Source organism: Bidens hawaiensis, unplaced genomic scaffold (assembly GCF_021521415.1).
Source record: "Bidens hawaiensis isolate Kalapana, Puna unplaced genomic scaffold, B.hawaiensis_p1.1 tig00030202_1, whole genome shotgun sequence".
NCBI classification, from domain to species: Eukaryota; Viridiplantae; Streptophyta; class Magnoliopsida; order Asterales; family Asteraceae; genus Bidens; species Bidens hawaiensis.
In genome coordinates, this window is record NW_027495021.1 from 148,290 (window position 1) to 166,907 (window position 18,618).

At 34.6% G+C, this 18,618-nt stretch overlaps 1 protein-coding gene across 1 annotated transcript in view; it reads left to right on the plus strand.

Annotated features, from left to right (window-relative positions):
* Nucleotides 1-18,209, plus strand: part of LOC143580015 (receptor-like protein EIX1) — a 43,412-nt gene extending 25,203 nt beyond the window's left edge. The window contains exons 6-10 of the mRNA XM_077063160.1: nucleotides 16,844-16,970; nucleotides 17,024-17,066; nucleotides 17,767-17,826; nucleotides 17,945-18,079; nucleotides 18,165-18,209. Coding sequence (XP_076919275.1) covers nucleotides 16,844-16,970; nucleotides 17,024-17,066; nucleotides 17,767-17,826; nucleotides 17,945-18,079; nucleotides 18,165-18,209 — 410 coding nt within the window. The remainder of the gene's footprint in view (nucleotides 1-16,843; nucleotides 16,971-17,023; nucleotides 17,067-17,766; nucleotides 17,827-17,944; nucleotides 18,080-18,164) is intronic.
* The last annotated feature ends 409 nt before the right edge of the window (nucleotides 18,210-18,618 follow it).

Here is an 18,618-nt window from a genome sequence, read left to right on the forward strand (position 1 = left end):
AAACACTCCCCATATCTCTCTCCCTTTGCTCTCTGCCCTAATTCCTCAGCCGCCTCCTCTCTTTGCCTCCGTCTTCTCTTCGGTTCTGCCCAGATCTCGGTAAATATATATATTTTGTTTAAGTAACTTACATATATTCAAGACTTAAAACAAATCATTAAACCAATAATCTCTATTTATAGGTTAACTTGTGCTTATTTAAAAGTTGGTTCTTGCATTACCTTTCAACACACCGTTTACAAGTGAGTAATCTCGTACCTAATCCCTATTTATTTTTAATGTTTTGGGATGTTCATGTGTTCGTACAAACTTGAGTCTTAAACTTGTTTATAAACTTTTGTCGCGCAAAACCCCATGTGTTATGGACGTAGACTTGGCTGTTTATTTGTATGTGTGGATCATTAACCGTCTTGTCGGCCTATTCCGCAGTTTTCATGGATCCATTAGATGAACACGGGAGAACTATCGTTTATGATTTCTCTTTTGTTTACACTTGCACAGTTTTCTTGTTTTTGTGCTCAATTGGGAGCACGGATTGAACTATGAGCTATGATCTAAGGCTTGATCACAATCTGATTACACCCTTGTTGAACACCAGTTATACACATGATGCGCGCAGATATTGTTATCTATTTATATCTATTAAACTTGATTTCTCACCGACACGCAAGTGTTGACGTTTTATTTTAACACATGTTCAGGTTTGCTGTAACTGTTTCTGGAAGCTTGAGGACACATAGGATGTTTTCTTTTGGACCTAGTTTAAAATGTAACAAGACAAGTTTATGTTATTTGAATATTTTGAGTTATGATAAATTTTATGTTACTTTATGTCATGTTCTGCGCGTGCGCAAGGAAATGTATTTATTAAATATTGACACCCAAATAGTGTCGCGAGTAATGAAACAATACGTGGCGCCCCGATGTATAATCCGCCATCGGTCGGGGTGTTACACCAAGGAACGAAATTCAAAGATTAGAACACGAACTCTGGAGTTTGGAGATGAAAGGAACGGATCATTTGGGATACACGAACCGCTTCAATGAATTGGCCCGCTTAGTACCATGGTTAGTAACTCCTGAAAATAAACGAGTTGAATGTTATATTTGGGGTTTAGCCCCGGAAGTGAGGAGTTTGGTGAACTCTGTGGGTCACACTTCGTTCGAGAATGCCGTGACTCAGGCCGGCATCGTAACTTTCGACTTGGTAAGAAGCGGAGTGTTGAGAATGGCCGGGGAATCATCAGGTATAAAGCGAACCAATTATGGATCAGGATCACAAGGAAGGCCAGCAAATAAACGTGCACGTCCAACAATACAAAATTATGTCATGAGTAGTTCTGAGGTGAAACTAGACAGGTACAAGGGACCGTGGCCAAAATGTGATAAATGTAGTTTTCATCATGTGGGCGAGTGTAGACCGATAATATGTCAAAGGTGTGGAAGGACTGGACACAATGGTGGTCCTAATTGCCGAATCGGTATGGAGATTGTTAACCGACCAGCCCAGACAACCCAACCCCGTCATCCCCAACTACCGAGACCACAACCAATTCGTCAGCATCCAGCTCAGCAAAACTCAACTGTAGTGAATCGACGTGCTTGTTTTGAATGTGGAAGCACGGAGCACTTTAGAAGGGACTGCCCCAAGCTGAATCGAGGAGCAGTCACCGGTCGAAACCAAGCATCGACTTCAAGTGCGTCTCGGGGACGCGCGTTTGTTATCGGGTCTGGAGAAGCACGACAAGACCCGAATGTAGTAACAGGTACATTTGCTGTTTCTGATCAATATGCTTCTGTATTATTTGATACTGGTGCCGATAGAAGCTTTGTTTCCACTAGTTTTATGTCTCTGGGTAATATGCCAGTTAGTGAACTAACAAATCCCTATACTATAGAGCTCGCTAACGGTAACTCTACAACTATCAACCAAATAATCCAAAACTGTTCCATTATTTTTAATGACCATCCATTCCTTATTGACCTACTCCCGGTAGAGTTAGGAAGTTTTGATGTTATTTTCGGCATGGACTGGTTAACCAAATATAAGGCAGAGATTGTGTGTAACGACAAGACAGTTAAAATTCCCTTTTCGAATGGTGAGCTGATTGTAGTACAAGGAGAGAAGTCTGGTTCGATGTTACCTCTCGTGTCTCATCTCAAAGTGTTGAAATGTTTACGCCAAGGTTGTATGGCATTATTGGCAAACGTAACTATAAAGAACCCTGATGAGAAACGCATAGAAGAAATTCCCGTTGTACGTGAATACCCTGATGTCTTTCCTGACGATTTACCCGGATTACCACCGAGCCGACAGGTTGAATTCCGTATTGACTTAATCCCAGGATCAGCCCCTATTGCTAAGGCACCTTATCGACTGGCACCCTCTGAAATGCAAGAACTATCCAACCAGTTACAGAAGTTGTTAGATAAGGGTTTTATACATCCCAGTTATTCTCCTTGGGGAGCACCGGTATTGTTTGTGAAGAAGAAAGATGGAAGTTTTAGAATGTGCATCGATTACCGGGAATTAAACAAAGTTACCATCAAGAACCGATACCCTCTTCCACGAATAGATGACTTGTTTGACCAACTCCAAGGGGCAAATTATTTCTCGAAAATTGACCTTCGATCCGGTTACCATCAAGTTAAAATCCAAGAGGAAGATGTGTCTAAAACGGCGTTCCGAACTCGTTATGGCCACTACGAATTCCTAGTTATGCCGTTCAGACTGACTAATGCTCCCGCAGTTTTCATGGATCTTATGAATCGAGTTTGTAAACCGTACCTTGACATATTCGTTATCGTGTTTATTGATGACATTCTGATATATTCGAAAACCAAGGAGGAACACGAGCAGCATTTACGAACTATTTTGGAGCTATTGAGGCAGGAAAAGTTGTATGCCAAGCTGTCAAAGTGTGAATTTTGGCTACAAGAAGTACAATTTCTAGGACACGTTGTTAACCGACACGGTATCCATGTAGACCCGAGTAAGATTGAAGACATCAAAAATTGGCAAGCCCCAAAGTCACCAAAAGAAATTCGTCAATTTTTGGGTTTAGCTGGGTATTATCGTCGTTTTATTGCTAATTTTTCCAACATAGCCCAACCTTTAACTCTTTTGACTCAAAAAGATCGTGCTTACGTTTGAGGAGAAGAACAAGAAGCGGCTTTTCAATTGCTGAAACAGAAACTGTGCCAAGCCCCGACACTGAGTCTTCCAGAGGGAACTGATGATCTGGTTGTTTATTGTGATGCGTCCCGGAAAGGTTTAGGGTGTGTACTTATGCAAAGAAACAAAGTCATAGCATACGCTTCTCGACGATTAAAGGTGCACTAGAAGAATTATACCCCCCATGATTTGGAACTAGGCGCGGTTATTTTTGCACTCAAGATCTGGAGGCACTATAAGTGGCTAAATTTTCATAAATTAATGATTAACGATTAATTAATTATGCTAAATTGAAGATTAAACAAATTCAGTTTTTATAAAACCGGCAAGTTTGCGACTAGCGAATCTGCGGGAATATCAAAACACCAAGAGTGATCAAAAATCATGTTTTTGAACTAATTAAGTAAAAACGAACTTTTCTATGAAAAACCTGGACAATCCGGATGGATTGTGCCCGTTTCTTCTTAAATCAAACTGAATAAACGGAAACTGGCCCCGTGGCTAATCCGGGACCCCAGTATGTGATCTTTCTTTATAACTTAATCATTTTGTTAACCGATACATTTACCCAAGCTTATTTTCCCATAACTGTTTTCTGAACGCGTAAACGAGCAACTTGGCCCAGCTGGGAAAACGGGAATCTGAGCCAAGTTCGGTTTTTAGTATTAGACATTGAACAACATCACAACCTAGGCCTATTGCCACTTTCTGGGCGTTCCAGCTACACCCAGATTAGTTATATAGCCCAGTTTAGTATTGAGATTATAATAATATTAAAATATTAATATTATTATAATATTGATTATAGGAACTACTGATAGCAGACCGATCAAACCATGGGCTGATACAGTACTGAATATCTACTAAACCGTAAGTTTCATGACCCCACTTCTAAACTGTTTTACGAACTTTTGGGGTGAAAAGCATGTTTGCTTATATCTATATAGTTATCTGAAACATGTGATGATGTGAATTATCTAAGTGCTAACACACGAAAGTCCCCACAATCACAGTGATTAACTTCGAGCCGGTGGCTTGTGAATAGTACTATTGGTTTGAAAAACCCAGGCGGGGCCAGCACGGTTGCTGAGACATTATCCCGTTTGCACATGTCCATAATTTTTTTTACGAACCAGCTATGTAGTGTTAGGCATAGCTACCGGGGCATGTTGTGGGCGGAAAAGGGCCACAGTGGTTGATTGAGCGTGGGAAATGGAGGCACGCAGCACGAACAGTCCAGGCTTCACTGTAGCTTAGCATAATTACATCACATACATCATTTACATACATACATACTTATCTCATGATTACAAGTGCTGACTTGTGAATACTCATTACTGTTTTCTTGAAACTCGTGAAACTCACCAACTCTAGTAGTTGACCCGTTTTAAACTGCTTTTCAGGTGTACCTAAATCGGAATGATTGGGTGATCTGTCACTTGCCTGAAGTGTGTGGTTGATGCTATGTGAATAGAAGCAAAGGCGTTAGTAGTAAGAACATTTAGTTAACGAACTGGTTTTGTTTGTACCACCTAGACTGTAAAACAATGATAGAACGAAGAAATGTAATATAATGTAAATTAGTTTGTAGTGTTTCTTTTTAAACAATGTGCTGATACCAGAGGTGTCTGTTACATTCCCGTTTTACGCTTCCGCATTGTGCTAGTCGGGGTGTGACAACCTACTAACACAAGACCCGTTTAACATAGGTCTTGCTCGTTAAACCGATATCTCCAATTATTCACGACACTATCTTTCAAGTTATTTGTTAATGTGAGTTCTTTTTCATACCCCGTTTTCCATCTTTAGTTTTGGGGGTGGCATTGCATACTTATTCAAATTCAAATGATTTATACTTGAGCCTTAAATCACAACACTTATTGTATATGTTTACTTAAATAAATGCTCGATTTGGTGTTAAATGCTTTACATGATTATGTGCAAATTCTTGAATGCTAAGGCGGGTAGCCTCATCAAAGTATGATCATACGTTAATTCCGAGTATATATGGTATCCCCATATAGAAAGGTGTCGTCAATGTATTCTTATTGACGATTTCATTATTGTCGTCAATGTATTCTTATTGACGGTTCGTCAATGTGTTCTTATTGACGGTTTTATTATCTAAATTGTTGCTATTATTTATTTTTTTCATATACTAGTTGTGGATTTCATACTATATACTTATTGTCCAAAACTATGAAAATTGCTCACCAACCTTTGTGTTGACAAACTCTATTTTATGCAATGTTACAGGTTTGATCTTAGCTTGATTGGATTACTTGAAGAAACTTATCATCTTGGCTTTAGGATATTAGAAAATGAAAGAACAAGTTATTTGTTTATCTATCTATTTGGCATTTTGTATGAACAATTGCTGTGTTATTTATGATGATATGGATTTAAATGAGTTGTTTAAATATTGTAACTTTATAGTGTCGTTGTGCAATGAGCAATCATGTCGCGCCTCGACATTTCCGCCTTCATTGATCGGGGTGTGACACATTATCACTACATATCGCAACTCTGTCACAATAACACAACATTTAGAGCAAATACGGGTCAGAACCATGTATGAATACGGGCCACACACCAATGATATTAATACCCGCATAAAAAAAAGAGAGAAGACCCAATATAAACTATCAGATCATGTGCATTCCCTGAAGTTAGAATTAACTTTTTTGTCTACCAATTGCAATGCCTAAGTCACAAAATAAACAAACAAAATAAGTGTTTATTAAATATTAATAATTAATAAAGATAACTAAAAAGGTTACTTGAGGGCTATGGTTGCATTATGAAGCTGTAAACCTTCTAAAGAAAATGTTAATTAGGCTTCCTTTATAACTAAATATATGTACTGAGGTTATACGCTGCTGAATCATAAAAAAGAACCAACGGAAATTTTAAACTTTTAAAGGTTTTAACACGGAGTTAAAATTTCAGCCCGTTTACTTAAGAAATTGAAATGGGTTGACATTAAACATTACTGATATAATAGAACATTAGCATTTGATACTAACAATTGTTTTTCTTCCCTGATAGTATTACTAAAACAATAATTTAAGGTGGGTCAAATATCTTTAAAATAAGATAAATATTTAAGGTAAATAATTAATTTATTTTTCTAATGCAGCCAGTTTTATTTTATGATTTCTGAATTCCATACATTCATGAACAAAAGACAACCCTATTGTAAGAATGAACATGCAGAAAAATAAAATAACATGTAAACTGCCAATTTAACTGACCAAACATAAATCCATTAAATGGATCCAAAAAATAAAAAATAAAAAATCTGCACCATTACACTAATTATGAATTCTTCATCTGTACCTTTGGTTTCAAATTTTTATGAAAAAATTAAAGAAACAAAGTAGGCTTTGAAAAGGTAATCTTTTTAACAAAAGACATAATGCTAAATCTTTCCAATGGTCAATTTAATGTTATAAAAACATTTGAATTAGACCTTAACAACACACAAAGATTTGCATGTTAACATAATAAAGTCAAATACCTTTAAAATAGAATCCACACCATATTCTTTCCTCCAGTTAAGCATATCTACCCACATTTGGGCCGCCTTATCGATATCAAATTTTCTAGCCTTCAAAAATCTGCAACCGTGTGATTAATGTAGATGGCAATGCAGAAGTTTTGCTTGATCTTTCCATCTGAACAAAAGCAAGAAAAGTCATCAACTGGCCTAGATAATCAATTTTGCCATGCTCACAAACATTTAAAAGAGTGCATTATAAACTACACTTAGTTGTAAATCAAAGAAAACACAGATGTTTAGCTCCAAATAGTAAAAAATCCAAAATCTACGGAAATTTTAAACTTTTAAAGGTTTTAACTCGAGGTTAAAATTCCAGCCCGTTTACTTAAGAAATAGGAATGGGTTGACATTAAACATTACTTATATAACAGAACATTCGTATTTGATACTAACAATCGTTTTTCTTCTCTAATAGTATTATTAAAATAATAATTTAAGGTGGGTCAAATGTCTTTAAAATAAGATAATTATTTAAGGTAAGTAATTAGCCCTGCTTGCGGTGCGCACATATGATGTATATATGTGTGAACCCTCGGGTGGGCAAAAGTGAAATTGGACTAATTTTGACGTTATTTTACTAATCTCGTGAAAATAACGTTAAAAGTGACGGACGGTTAATCAGGCATCATGTAGTGGCGTTGATAGCCGAAAGACAAGGTTACATGCACCGATCAGCCGGTGTCCCGATGATTGAGTGTTATGTGCCTTATGTCCAAGGCTTGATGCAAAACTACTATCGAGCCGGGGGTCTCACCGGAAGCAGCCTCTCTATCCTTATGGGGTAGAGGTAAGGCTGTCTACATCTTACCCTCCTCAGATTCTACTATAGCTTTGCTATTGGTGGGATATACTGAGTACGACGATGATGATGATATTTAAGGTAAGTAATTAATTTATTTTTGTAATTCAGCCAGTTTTATTTTATAATTTCTGAATTCCATACATTCATGAACAAAAGACAACCCTGTTGTAAGAATGAACATGCAGAAAAACAAGATAACATGTAAACTGCCAATTTAACTGACCAAACATAATCCATTAAAAGGACCCAAAAAAAAATCTGCATCATTACACTAATTATGAACTCTTCATCTGTACCTTTAGTATCAAATCATCGACTCATATACGTACATGATCATCATAGCCGTTATCAACCAAGTAGACCTGTTCGTTGGTGGTAAAACACCGAATCAGACTCGGTAAACGCCAATACGACTCAGTCACCACCAAGGGTCACGAATCGGAACCCGAATGATAAACGATCATCATCATAAGCTCAGATACACGGTCATATAACCTTTATCAACCAAACCGACTCAAAGGAGGCTGTAGAGCCGCTGACAAAACACCGATTAACAATTACCGTCCGGCCAACAATAGAACACATTCACAGATGACAATAGGCAGGCGCCACCTCAGCAAATTCTACAATGCCACATCAACCGAAAAATAACCAATTAGAAAGCAAATAATATGAAACTAAAACTAAACGTATGACATCAAAAAGTGTGACTGTATTGGTTCAGTACTTTAATTCCATCTTAAAATGATACCAATCTTCAAAGTTGCAATTTATGTATGTTTTAGATAAGCATTTTTACATCGAAGCATGAATCATCAAGACATTAGCCACTTTTAATATGGGCATATGGTCTAAATTAAAGAAAGCGTATTCTTTCAGTAATCAAGTAACACCGCGGTTAACAAAGCGACAAATAGTAGGTTGAAAGAAGTGACACATGCCATCGTTTATTTTTCCTGCCACCAGAGTAATAAACCACCACATGTCAACCCCTCGCCTCCTAGGTTCCGAAATGGAATCCGTGAAAAATTTAAAGAAACAAGGTTGGCTTTGAAAAAGTAATATTTTTTACAAAAGACATAATGTTCACATCTTTCCAATGGCAAATTTAATGTTCTAGAAACATTTGAATTAGACCTTAACAACACAGATAGATTTGCTTATTAACATAAAAGCCAAATAGTCATACCTTTAAAATAGAATCCACACCATATTCTTTCCTCCAGTTAAGCATATCTACCACATTTGGGCCGGCTTATTGATATCAAATTTTCTAGCCTTCAAAAATCTTCAACCGCGTGATTAATGTATTTTGGCATTTTCACAAACACTTAAAAGAGTGCATTATAAACTAACACTTACTTGCAAATCAAAGAAAACACAGATGCTTAGCTCCAAATAGCAAAAAAAAAAATCCAAAATCCTAGATCACTAATACCTCTATTTAACTAACTGGAAACACCTACAAAACCAACCATAAACAATAGAATGTGAATAATGTCTCTGATTCTTCTAATCAAAGCAGCTCAAGTATCAGGAGGGGTAATGAAACTCAACAATATTTTTAGTATAGAACAATGAAAATCAATTAAACGGGGTTTCTGAAAACAATAACCAAAACCTGGAAGAAATTTTTATTTCAAGAACATCACATCTCTATCTGTCTAATTGAAAATACTAATCATTTGTACCGAATCAATTGAACCCTAGAACCAATAGCACCGAATACATAAAGAAAACCAGAGAAGATGAATGCATGCGTACCTGGTTCGTGATGAGATGATGGAGGCTGAAACCCATGACTGCAAACATTGAAGGGTAATTGATCCACAATTCAATTGATCAGTTTCCAATTATTGCAACATTTAATTGATGGGTTTCCAATAATTGATTAGCAATGAATAAGGGGTGATTCAAAAACCTATCACTTACGTGCAATTGAAAACCCTTCAATTTCCATCTTCAATTGCAATCCAATTTGCTTGAATGCGCCTGTTGGTAACCGACAATGTCTTGAATGCGATGGAGATCAACATTACGCTGGATACTTGCCGGAGAATTAATGAGGGCATTGAATATTCAGGCGCTAAAGGAAGGAGAGAGGTTGTGGAAGGGGAAAGGTCGCTTATTTATATATATATATATATATATATATAGATACACGGGGGGTGGGATCAAGAGGGAACTAGAAAACTTCTTTTAACACCGTATACTCTATTAGATCAAAGGCTAAAAAAAAGAGCAATGAAAAAATAAAAATGCTGGGTTTTTTTTTAAAGCGAAAGGGTAATATTGGAATTGAAAAAAAAATACATTCGTTCATTCTTTCATCTCCTTGTTCACTCAGTCTTTCATCACTCATCTAGGGTTTCACTTTTCGTCAATCGATCGTCTAGTTCATCCAAATCAAGTCAAAATCATGCGCGAATCTGAAGAACACTAAAAGGTAAGTGATTAAAATTGTTGATTTCGCATATTAACAGTGTCGATTAGTCGTATTATACACCAATCAAAGCACAATAGAGACTATCACCTTTGATAGGCTCTGTTACTGTTTTCTTTTCTCTAATCAAAAAATAATATAGCATTGTTGAACATTAATTTGTACACTGATTATAAATGAAAACTATTTATTAAGTAATATGACTATTAACATGTTGTCAAAACACAATGGGTTGGCTGGTTATGGACAACCTGGTTTAAGTAAGTTTTTCATGTTTTTAAGTTTGCACACCAAGTGTTCGATGAATTTCTCGTGAGAAAGCGGAAACGGATTCTGGAACTGATGCATGGCCTCAATGTGCATCGTTGGACAATATACACGAACCCGATCGTATCAAATTTTACGCATTATCAATATTGATTAATCATATTTAAATGATTTTTCAAGTATTACATATATGCATTGCATAATTGATTCGTCACTTATCTATCAAGTACATATATAGTCGGTTATATTACACATATGCAACACTTATATATTATATGCATATGTAGTCGATTGTAATGCATGTATATAGTATGTGTCTATTAAATTTATATGTGGTATGTTGTATTACATATATGCATCACTTCTCTGTTACGTGCATATGTAGTCTATTATATTACATACATGCAATAGCTATCTATACTTTTATTTGAATAGGCAATTGACAACTTCACAAATTGCGATGTGTTTGCTAAGAGGCATATGGAATGTTTCAAGGTAGTATATTACGTATATGCACTTATCAGCTATTAAATACATATAAATTATGTTCTATTACATAAATGCAACACTATTGTCTAATGTATTACATATATGCATTACTTTTGTTTAATAGGCAAATGATACCTTCACATAATGTTGTGTGATTGCTACGAGGTATATGGAATGTTCCGATGTATTTCTAATATATTTACTTGAGCCCTTATTATTTTTTACTTTTAATCACCACCATCCTCCACAGCGCCGTTTCCATCACTCTTTTCTTTTTTTACAAACTGTGGCTACGGTTTGTTAGGATGTTATTGCTTATGAATGTTAAGCATCGATTGATTAATAACTTCTCATTGCTAATTTGATCGTTAATCAGTCGATGAACTATCGAAGGATTAGATTCAGGAATTCATCTTTGGTGTTTCTATAAGCTATTATTGTGAGGTATTGCATTATTAGTTATCCTGACCTACCCTTTAAGATACGTAGTTACTGAATATTCTGGAATCTGCTGGTTTTTAGTTAACATTTTTGTAGAGAGATTATTTCCAATAAATAATTTGCTGTTGTTTCTCTGGCCAAGCCTGCATGCTGCATGCATTCTTCTATATGTTTGCATTTTGTTTTTATTCCATTGGGTAGATATGAAATTACACTTCAAAAATTAATCTTGAATTTATGGATGTGAATACTGTGATTATGATAAAGATGAAACGTTTTCCCCTATTTGGATCATGAATTAGGTAATGCTACATTGATAATATGTTTATTAATTAGAAATATTCACACGTTATAGCAGGCTAGTAAACACTTAGCACGTGGAATCAAGGAAAAGGTTCCATGTATGTTGCCGATCGAATTCGCGTCGACTTGTGGCAATAACGCCTGTGTTTTACCAAATACTGAACAGCCCCGGCGCTTTGCGCCGGGTAAAAAACTAGTTGTATTGCATATATGCAGTTATCAACTACTAAATACATATAGACTGTTGTATTACATATATGCAATGCTATTGTCCGATGTATTACATATATGCATTACCTTTATTTTTATTGGTAAATGGCGTTTTCACATAATGAGGTGTGTATGATATGAGGCTCATGGAATGTTTCGAGTGTAAGAATGAATTTTACGAGTGTTGTTTCATTGATGAAGATATTAGAAAGACTGAACAATTAAATCTTCTTAGAATATTGTATGTTGCGAGTATTTTGCTTTCAGATGTCACCGTATGCAAGCAACGAGGGATAGATATGCAAGAAACACTGTAGTCGAAAATCCAACAGTGGGACTAGTTAAAAGGGTGTACTTTTTATTGTTTTTATTTTTGTTATGTATGATAGATTTTTGAATCGGTTGTTAGAACATGTGATTGAATTTGTATATGAATGTTATAGTATACTTACTTTATGTTGTAATTGATGTATGAATTTTATAGCCGACTGTTATGGTTAAAACTTGTATCACATCTTCATAAATGCAAGTGATGCATATAAGCAATGCATTCATACATCACATATAAGCAAACATATAATACAATCATACAGTACAAACATATAATGTTAAACAAATGTCATATATAATATGGTCTATGGCGTGCCAATATAGATTTTTTTAAATGCATTTAATACAAATACAGAGTGCATATATGCAATATAGCCATACATTACATATATGGATTACAAGCAATAATGTTGAAGGAATTTCGTATATTATGGAGTGCACGTATACGATGTTTAAAAAGAAAGTAAAACAACTAATACACGTATGTGATACAAACGTACAAAACACATATGTGATACAGACATACATTACATATTTGTAATACAAATATATAATGTTGAACAAATGTTGTATATTTATGGAATGCACGTATATAGTATTTAAACTCCAAGTAAAACAACCAATACACTTAATACAAACATACAATACATATATGAAATACAAACATATTTACTTCTGTTCTATTTCGATGCAGGTGGCATGTTATCTCTGTTTCAGTTAAACGATGAGTGCTATTTTTTTTCTCAAATAGCATCTACAAACAAAAAACCACGCATACATTTTTATTTTACTAAAAACTAACCTAAATTTAAGAATATGCCAATACTAAATTACACTATATATTAACTATTACTAAAATGCCCAAAATTCAAATGTTTTTATCTTCTCTCTGATTAACAAGAATTATATAAATATTTACGACTACAAATTTTACTCAATACCAACGAATTATTAGACTTAGTTGGTGGTTTATCGTAAACTGGTACAATAGAAAAGGAAGCTAAAAGGAGCGGTTAGATAGTTGACAGTTGCACAAAAGTATATGTTAATACATACTACAAGCTAAACTAATCTATTAAAAGATTATTAAGATTATATACAACCACACACTTAAACCCAGATCTTTCCAGCGCATCAATGAACCAAAAGTAACACCTTTAAAATTCATTATCACTTAATAATAGTTAAAAACAACAAATAACAAAATGATGATATTAACGATTAGAATCAAAGCCATAAATCAAGAACAATTGACACGTTGTACCATAAATAAAAATGAAAGTGTGTGACGTTGGTTATGATATGGTTCTTGTAATTAGACAGAATTGTTTAATTGTATTAGTTTGGTTTTCTCGATTTCATACACCTGGCTTATTATGTCTTTCATATTTCTTTGAAAGCACAAGTAGTCTTGAAAAATTTGATTCTATGAATATTCGAAAGACTACTATCATTTTAACAAAATACTATAAAATGCAGAGTGATTTGAGGTAAAAGTTAAGAATGAAAAATTCGTTTGATGATTTAGTTAAAACGTTGAGTTTACTCTAACATTACTCACAAGTGGATTATATTTGACTTAACTTGAAAAAAAAGAAACAAACTACCCAAATCAACACTCTATATAAAAACCATTTTTCAATGGGTGGAAACTAGAAACGGGTCTGGTACATCACGGGTCACGTCGGTTATTTGTCAAACGCGAATCCAAAGTAGTTCACTTTATTAACTGGATGTTGTGAATGTAATTAAATGTTGTGTGCATACCGTGATCTAGTTGTTGAGCAGCTCCATTGCTTTAGCTATGGACACATCAGGTTCTTTTGTCACAGTGGTTGGATGATATAGAGACTTGGAGGGGTTATCTATCATGGCTCCTTATACCTGCAAGTGATTTAGGAAAATTACATTTATAGTATAATGGACAGTAATATATAAGATTTGTTCAATCGTCTAATTGAGTTAATGCTTTGGCACATGAAGGTTCTTTCAATTATGTAAGTTTTTATATGTATATTAATGCTAAAGAAGCCTTGAAACTTATCCATCTAACCAAGTATGCAATTGAAGCACCAAAACTTTACTTCAAAGTTTCAACAGCCATGTGTGGCTCCTATGGTCCATTGATAAATGCCTAAAACATAATTCAAGCATATTAAGCTTAAACACACAAATACCAAGTAACCGACAAACAAGCATTATAACATAACAAAACAGACTTGTTATGTAATACTAACAGTATTACACATACGCAATACTTTGTATGACACCTAATTACTCATTTCTACTACTCAAGTATCTCCTAATAATCTATTAATTCATGATTAATTAATTAAAACTTCAATTATGTTTTTTCCCTTGAGTAATAGCCGTTTTTGAACTATAATCTGCAATAACTATCCATTTTTGACCTAAAATCACCAAATTATAGAATTAGAGTATAATAAATGATTGCAAAACTTGCAAAGACAACAATATCTAATCAATTTAATAGGAAACCGATGAAAATTAGTAAAAAAACACACGATTAAGGAAGATACACGTCTGAAATCAAAGATACCTTGAATTGCAATGTTCAATGGTTGAAATCGAGGCCGGAGATACAATTAGCGACTGTATATGCGTAACAGCGCACGATCAAAGGATCGATTTACAATACATTCAACGATTTAAGGTTCATAATCATCAACTTGAGTTGATTCATGATGTGTAGGTCAGTAGGTGTTTGGGAAAAGTCCATCACAAAGAGAAAAGGTCATACAGGGGAAGCAACAGAGGGTGTTATCTATTTGGGCAATTTACAAAAATAACCATCTACTTAGGAGTTCTCTAGTTCTCTTCCTAACAAAGATTTCTTTCTTGATCCTTCCCCTAGATATATATCTATAATAATAACATATATAAAAGAAAACTCTAAAATTCTATGTGTCGCGACGTAGTCGTTCTCGTTTTTATAGGAGCCACCAGATTGTTACATTGGTAAATGACCCGTTTAAACTTTAAAATTCACGGGTCCTGGGTCGGGTTTGGATCGGGTCAAACTCAAACCCTAACTCTTTCATTCCTTCACCACCACCCTGGTTCGGATACAGAACCCTAAATCAATTCACCTCATCAATCGCATCACAGTCTATTTCTCTCTCTCCCATAGTTGGTGATTTAGTTTCTTCAATGACGCAATCTGGTATCGGCGGTTGGTTTTTGGTTCAATTTAATTGAAGCGAATTTCGATTGAACCGTCTCAGATCTCTGGTGATTTTGGTAAGTCTCTGTTAATCTTTTCAAATAATCAATTTAATTAAATTGGATTCTGATGTGAAGTTCATTCGGTTATGATACTCTTGAGCAACAATATCGCTTATAAGATAGATATATGTGAGTATTGACATTCTTTGGTAAATTCTGCACTTGGATCTCGGTAGTGTTTACTTTTTAATTCTATAACATTTGTGTGTGTACAAAGGAGTCACGCTTCAGATATAGAATAAGTTGTTTCCTTATTTTAATTTAAAATATTGAAATTACATCAGACATTCAAATACAGTCTGTGAGTTGGGGCTATTCTTTAAAACTAAAGGTAAGTCAAATCTATTTTAAGTTGTAATATGGTTTTAAGAATTCATCGTAGAATAGAAAAGAGGGTTACTTGCCATTTTGTTTGTTTTTCTTTCATTTGTGTGCGTGTACACACAGGACTCGAGTGGCATACTTCAGATATTTGCTTCATGTACTGATAAGCAACATAAAGTTTATTTTTTTTTATTTTCTTTTTTCTGATCTATAGGTTTTAATTTCTCATAGAAATTATAGCAATACGCTTTGTATGTTTATTCATATTCCAGCTACATTTATAGATGCAGATCTCAGTGAGATCCTTATTGTTGTGGATTTTAAGGGCCTGCATCATATTTCAACCTGTAAAAGATCTAGATGTTCAAAATTTGGGGTACAAACTAGGCACGAGTTTAGTTGAAATTACTATCAATTCCTATATTCATATATAGTTACGACGGATATGCTTTAATTTCGTGTGTGGGTTTATGTTGTAGTTCTGTTCAAAAACACCAGTCATTCTAGAAGTTTTATAATTGGCATTCAAGAAAAATAACATGTTATTTAAAATCTTCATCAGAGATAATATTATCATCCTCTTGGATGAAATTTCCACAAAAATTGTAGATTTTTATATTGTATCATGCTTTTAAATAATGTTACAATTTAAAAATTTTAGGTCGAGTCTGAAGTGCAAAGACAATTAAACTCAGGCATCACAAAGGGTATGCTCTTTTTTGTCATACCTTATATAAAAATTCTTCGTTCATTTCCAGATTTTTCTGTTGTAACATTTTTAAAATCATAATAGAAAACGGATTAGTTGGGTTGGCCGAAAACAGCTTTATCCAAAATTTAGTAATTTTTAACAGGGTTTATCTTGACAAATATGATTTGTGTGATTTTAAACATTTGATCTGTTTCGTTATACGCTACCTTTTAAATCATGTTTACCAGTTTGAGCCGTTAAACATGGCCCGAATCAAGACGTTCATAGTTCTCACGTCTAATGTTTAAGTTTATCTTCACCATTTGACTTCATTATAACTCTCACAGGGATGATGCTACCGAACCCAAATAACTTTCATTTCAGTGTACCCTTAATTTCAATATACCAATTATTTTTAAGCGTAAGTTATAATCAGTAATTCGGTACTACCGACAAATGCCGTGCTTCTGGTAGGGTTTGGGTCAAGTACTCAAGTGTTATCTTAAATATTAATTTTCATTATTATAAAAATTTTCATGCAATTTATCACCCTTTTACAGCCCCTGACCCTGAGGACATGAATGATCTTGCTTCTAAAATAACACGCTCATCCATTAAACATGTAGCAGAAGAGGTGGCTAAAAAGCTGATTCAAACAGAATTGTGGTTGAAAACACATATGAGGAGGTACGAAATGGACATTAAAGCAATATATAATCTGTTTTTTTTTTGTTTAAAAGCTGCACATATTTGTTATGGTTGGTTTCACAAATTAAAAGGACGGTAAAGTTTGTGAGGGACGATAGTTGCTGGTGTACGGACCGAATTGACCCGAAACCATGAAGTTATATTTTTCTAATTTTTTTTTATTTTCATCAAATAGTTAGTCAGTTGTATTATTTCAAAGAGATTAACTCCAATTATTATTTTTAACAAAATGATTTAGAAGGTTTATGACGCATTAGAAGCCTACTTTAGGCGACGTTTGACTCCTGGTCAAAATTGGCTCCTCTTGGATTATGATGATGCTGATATTGAGAGGCCTTAGATGAACTGCAACTTAACATAAAGGTAAATGGTTTTTGCTGCTTGAATTTTATTTTTGTTCATTAAGTTTTGTTAATTCATTCATTCTTTCTGTTTTTATACTCTTCATAGGTGGTGATTTAAACATTTGATAGCACAAGCCACGGAGTCAAGTTGGAAGGTTCAATGAACTATGTGCTTTACATGCTACTTGGATAGCACGCTTACTTTCTATCGATGGCTCGACTCGGGTGCCCGGTCATCACATAGATTTGCTGCTTTTTTGCCAAAGATATCCTGGGTGATAATCTTATCTGCCCTGTTGTTTTAGATGAGCAAGTTTTTTGCTTCTGAGATCAATTTGTGTTGATGAGGTAATTATTTTCAGAATTCACAGGTCTAAACGGGGTTCATTGATAATATATCATATATGCCTTATGATCCTTATGTATTGCAGGTTGTAGGAATGCTTGTTGCTGACACTAACGAAAACACAAAGATTGCCACAACAAAAGTGGTCATTAAGTATGAAACTCTGCTGCAATATTATCCATAAAGGATGTTGTCAAGCTCAAAAGTTATTATCCGAATTCTCACCGGTGTTACAGTGAAGGGGATGTGACTCATGTTTTCAGTCAAACAAATGTCAGAAGATCATTGAGGGTGAGGTTCATATTGGAGGTCAAGAACACTACTACATGGAGCCACATAGAACCTTTGTTTGGACCATGGATGGTGGTAATGAGGTGCACATGATTTCATCAACTCAGGTTAAAACGCGCACCCAAACACCAAATGAGTCATTTTTTGAATTTAATGATTAAATATGATGTTGTACTATTTGATTGTATTTAGGCACCACAAAAGCATGTGGCCCAAGTGCCTGGTCTCGCAATGTGAAATTGGTTTGCAAATTCGAACGACATAGTTTCTATGAAAATACAAGGTGGAAGTGTATAACTTCAAAGTTTAGATTTCTTATTTACTGGCCAAAATTATGGTTTGATATACTGTTGACTAAAAATGATCATATAATTATATCATTTAGGTTTGGTTTACAAATGAAGGAAAGTTGCTTTGCTTTAGATCTTGAAATCTTTAACAATGCTGGGGATTCACTTAGATTTATCTCAAGCAGTACTCGAACATGTGATGTATCAATTCATAGTGCTTTTCATTAGTTATAATAAATTTATAAATTACCTCTAAAACAGTAAAGTTTTATGTCGACGTATAATCTTAAAACTTTCATTTAAAAAATTCATATCTTATGACGTATAATCTCAAATCTCAAAACTTTCATTTAAAA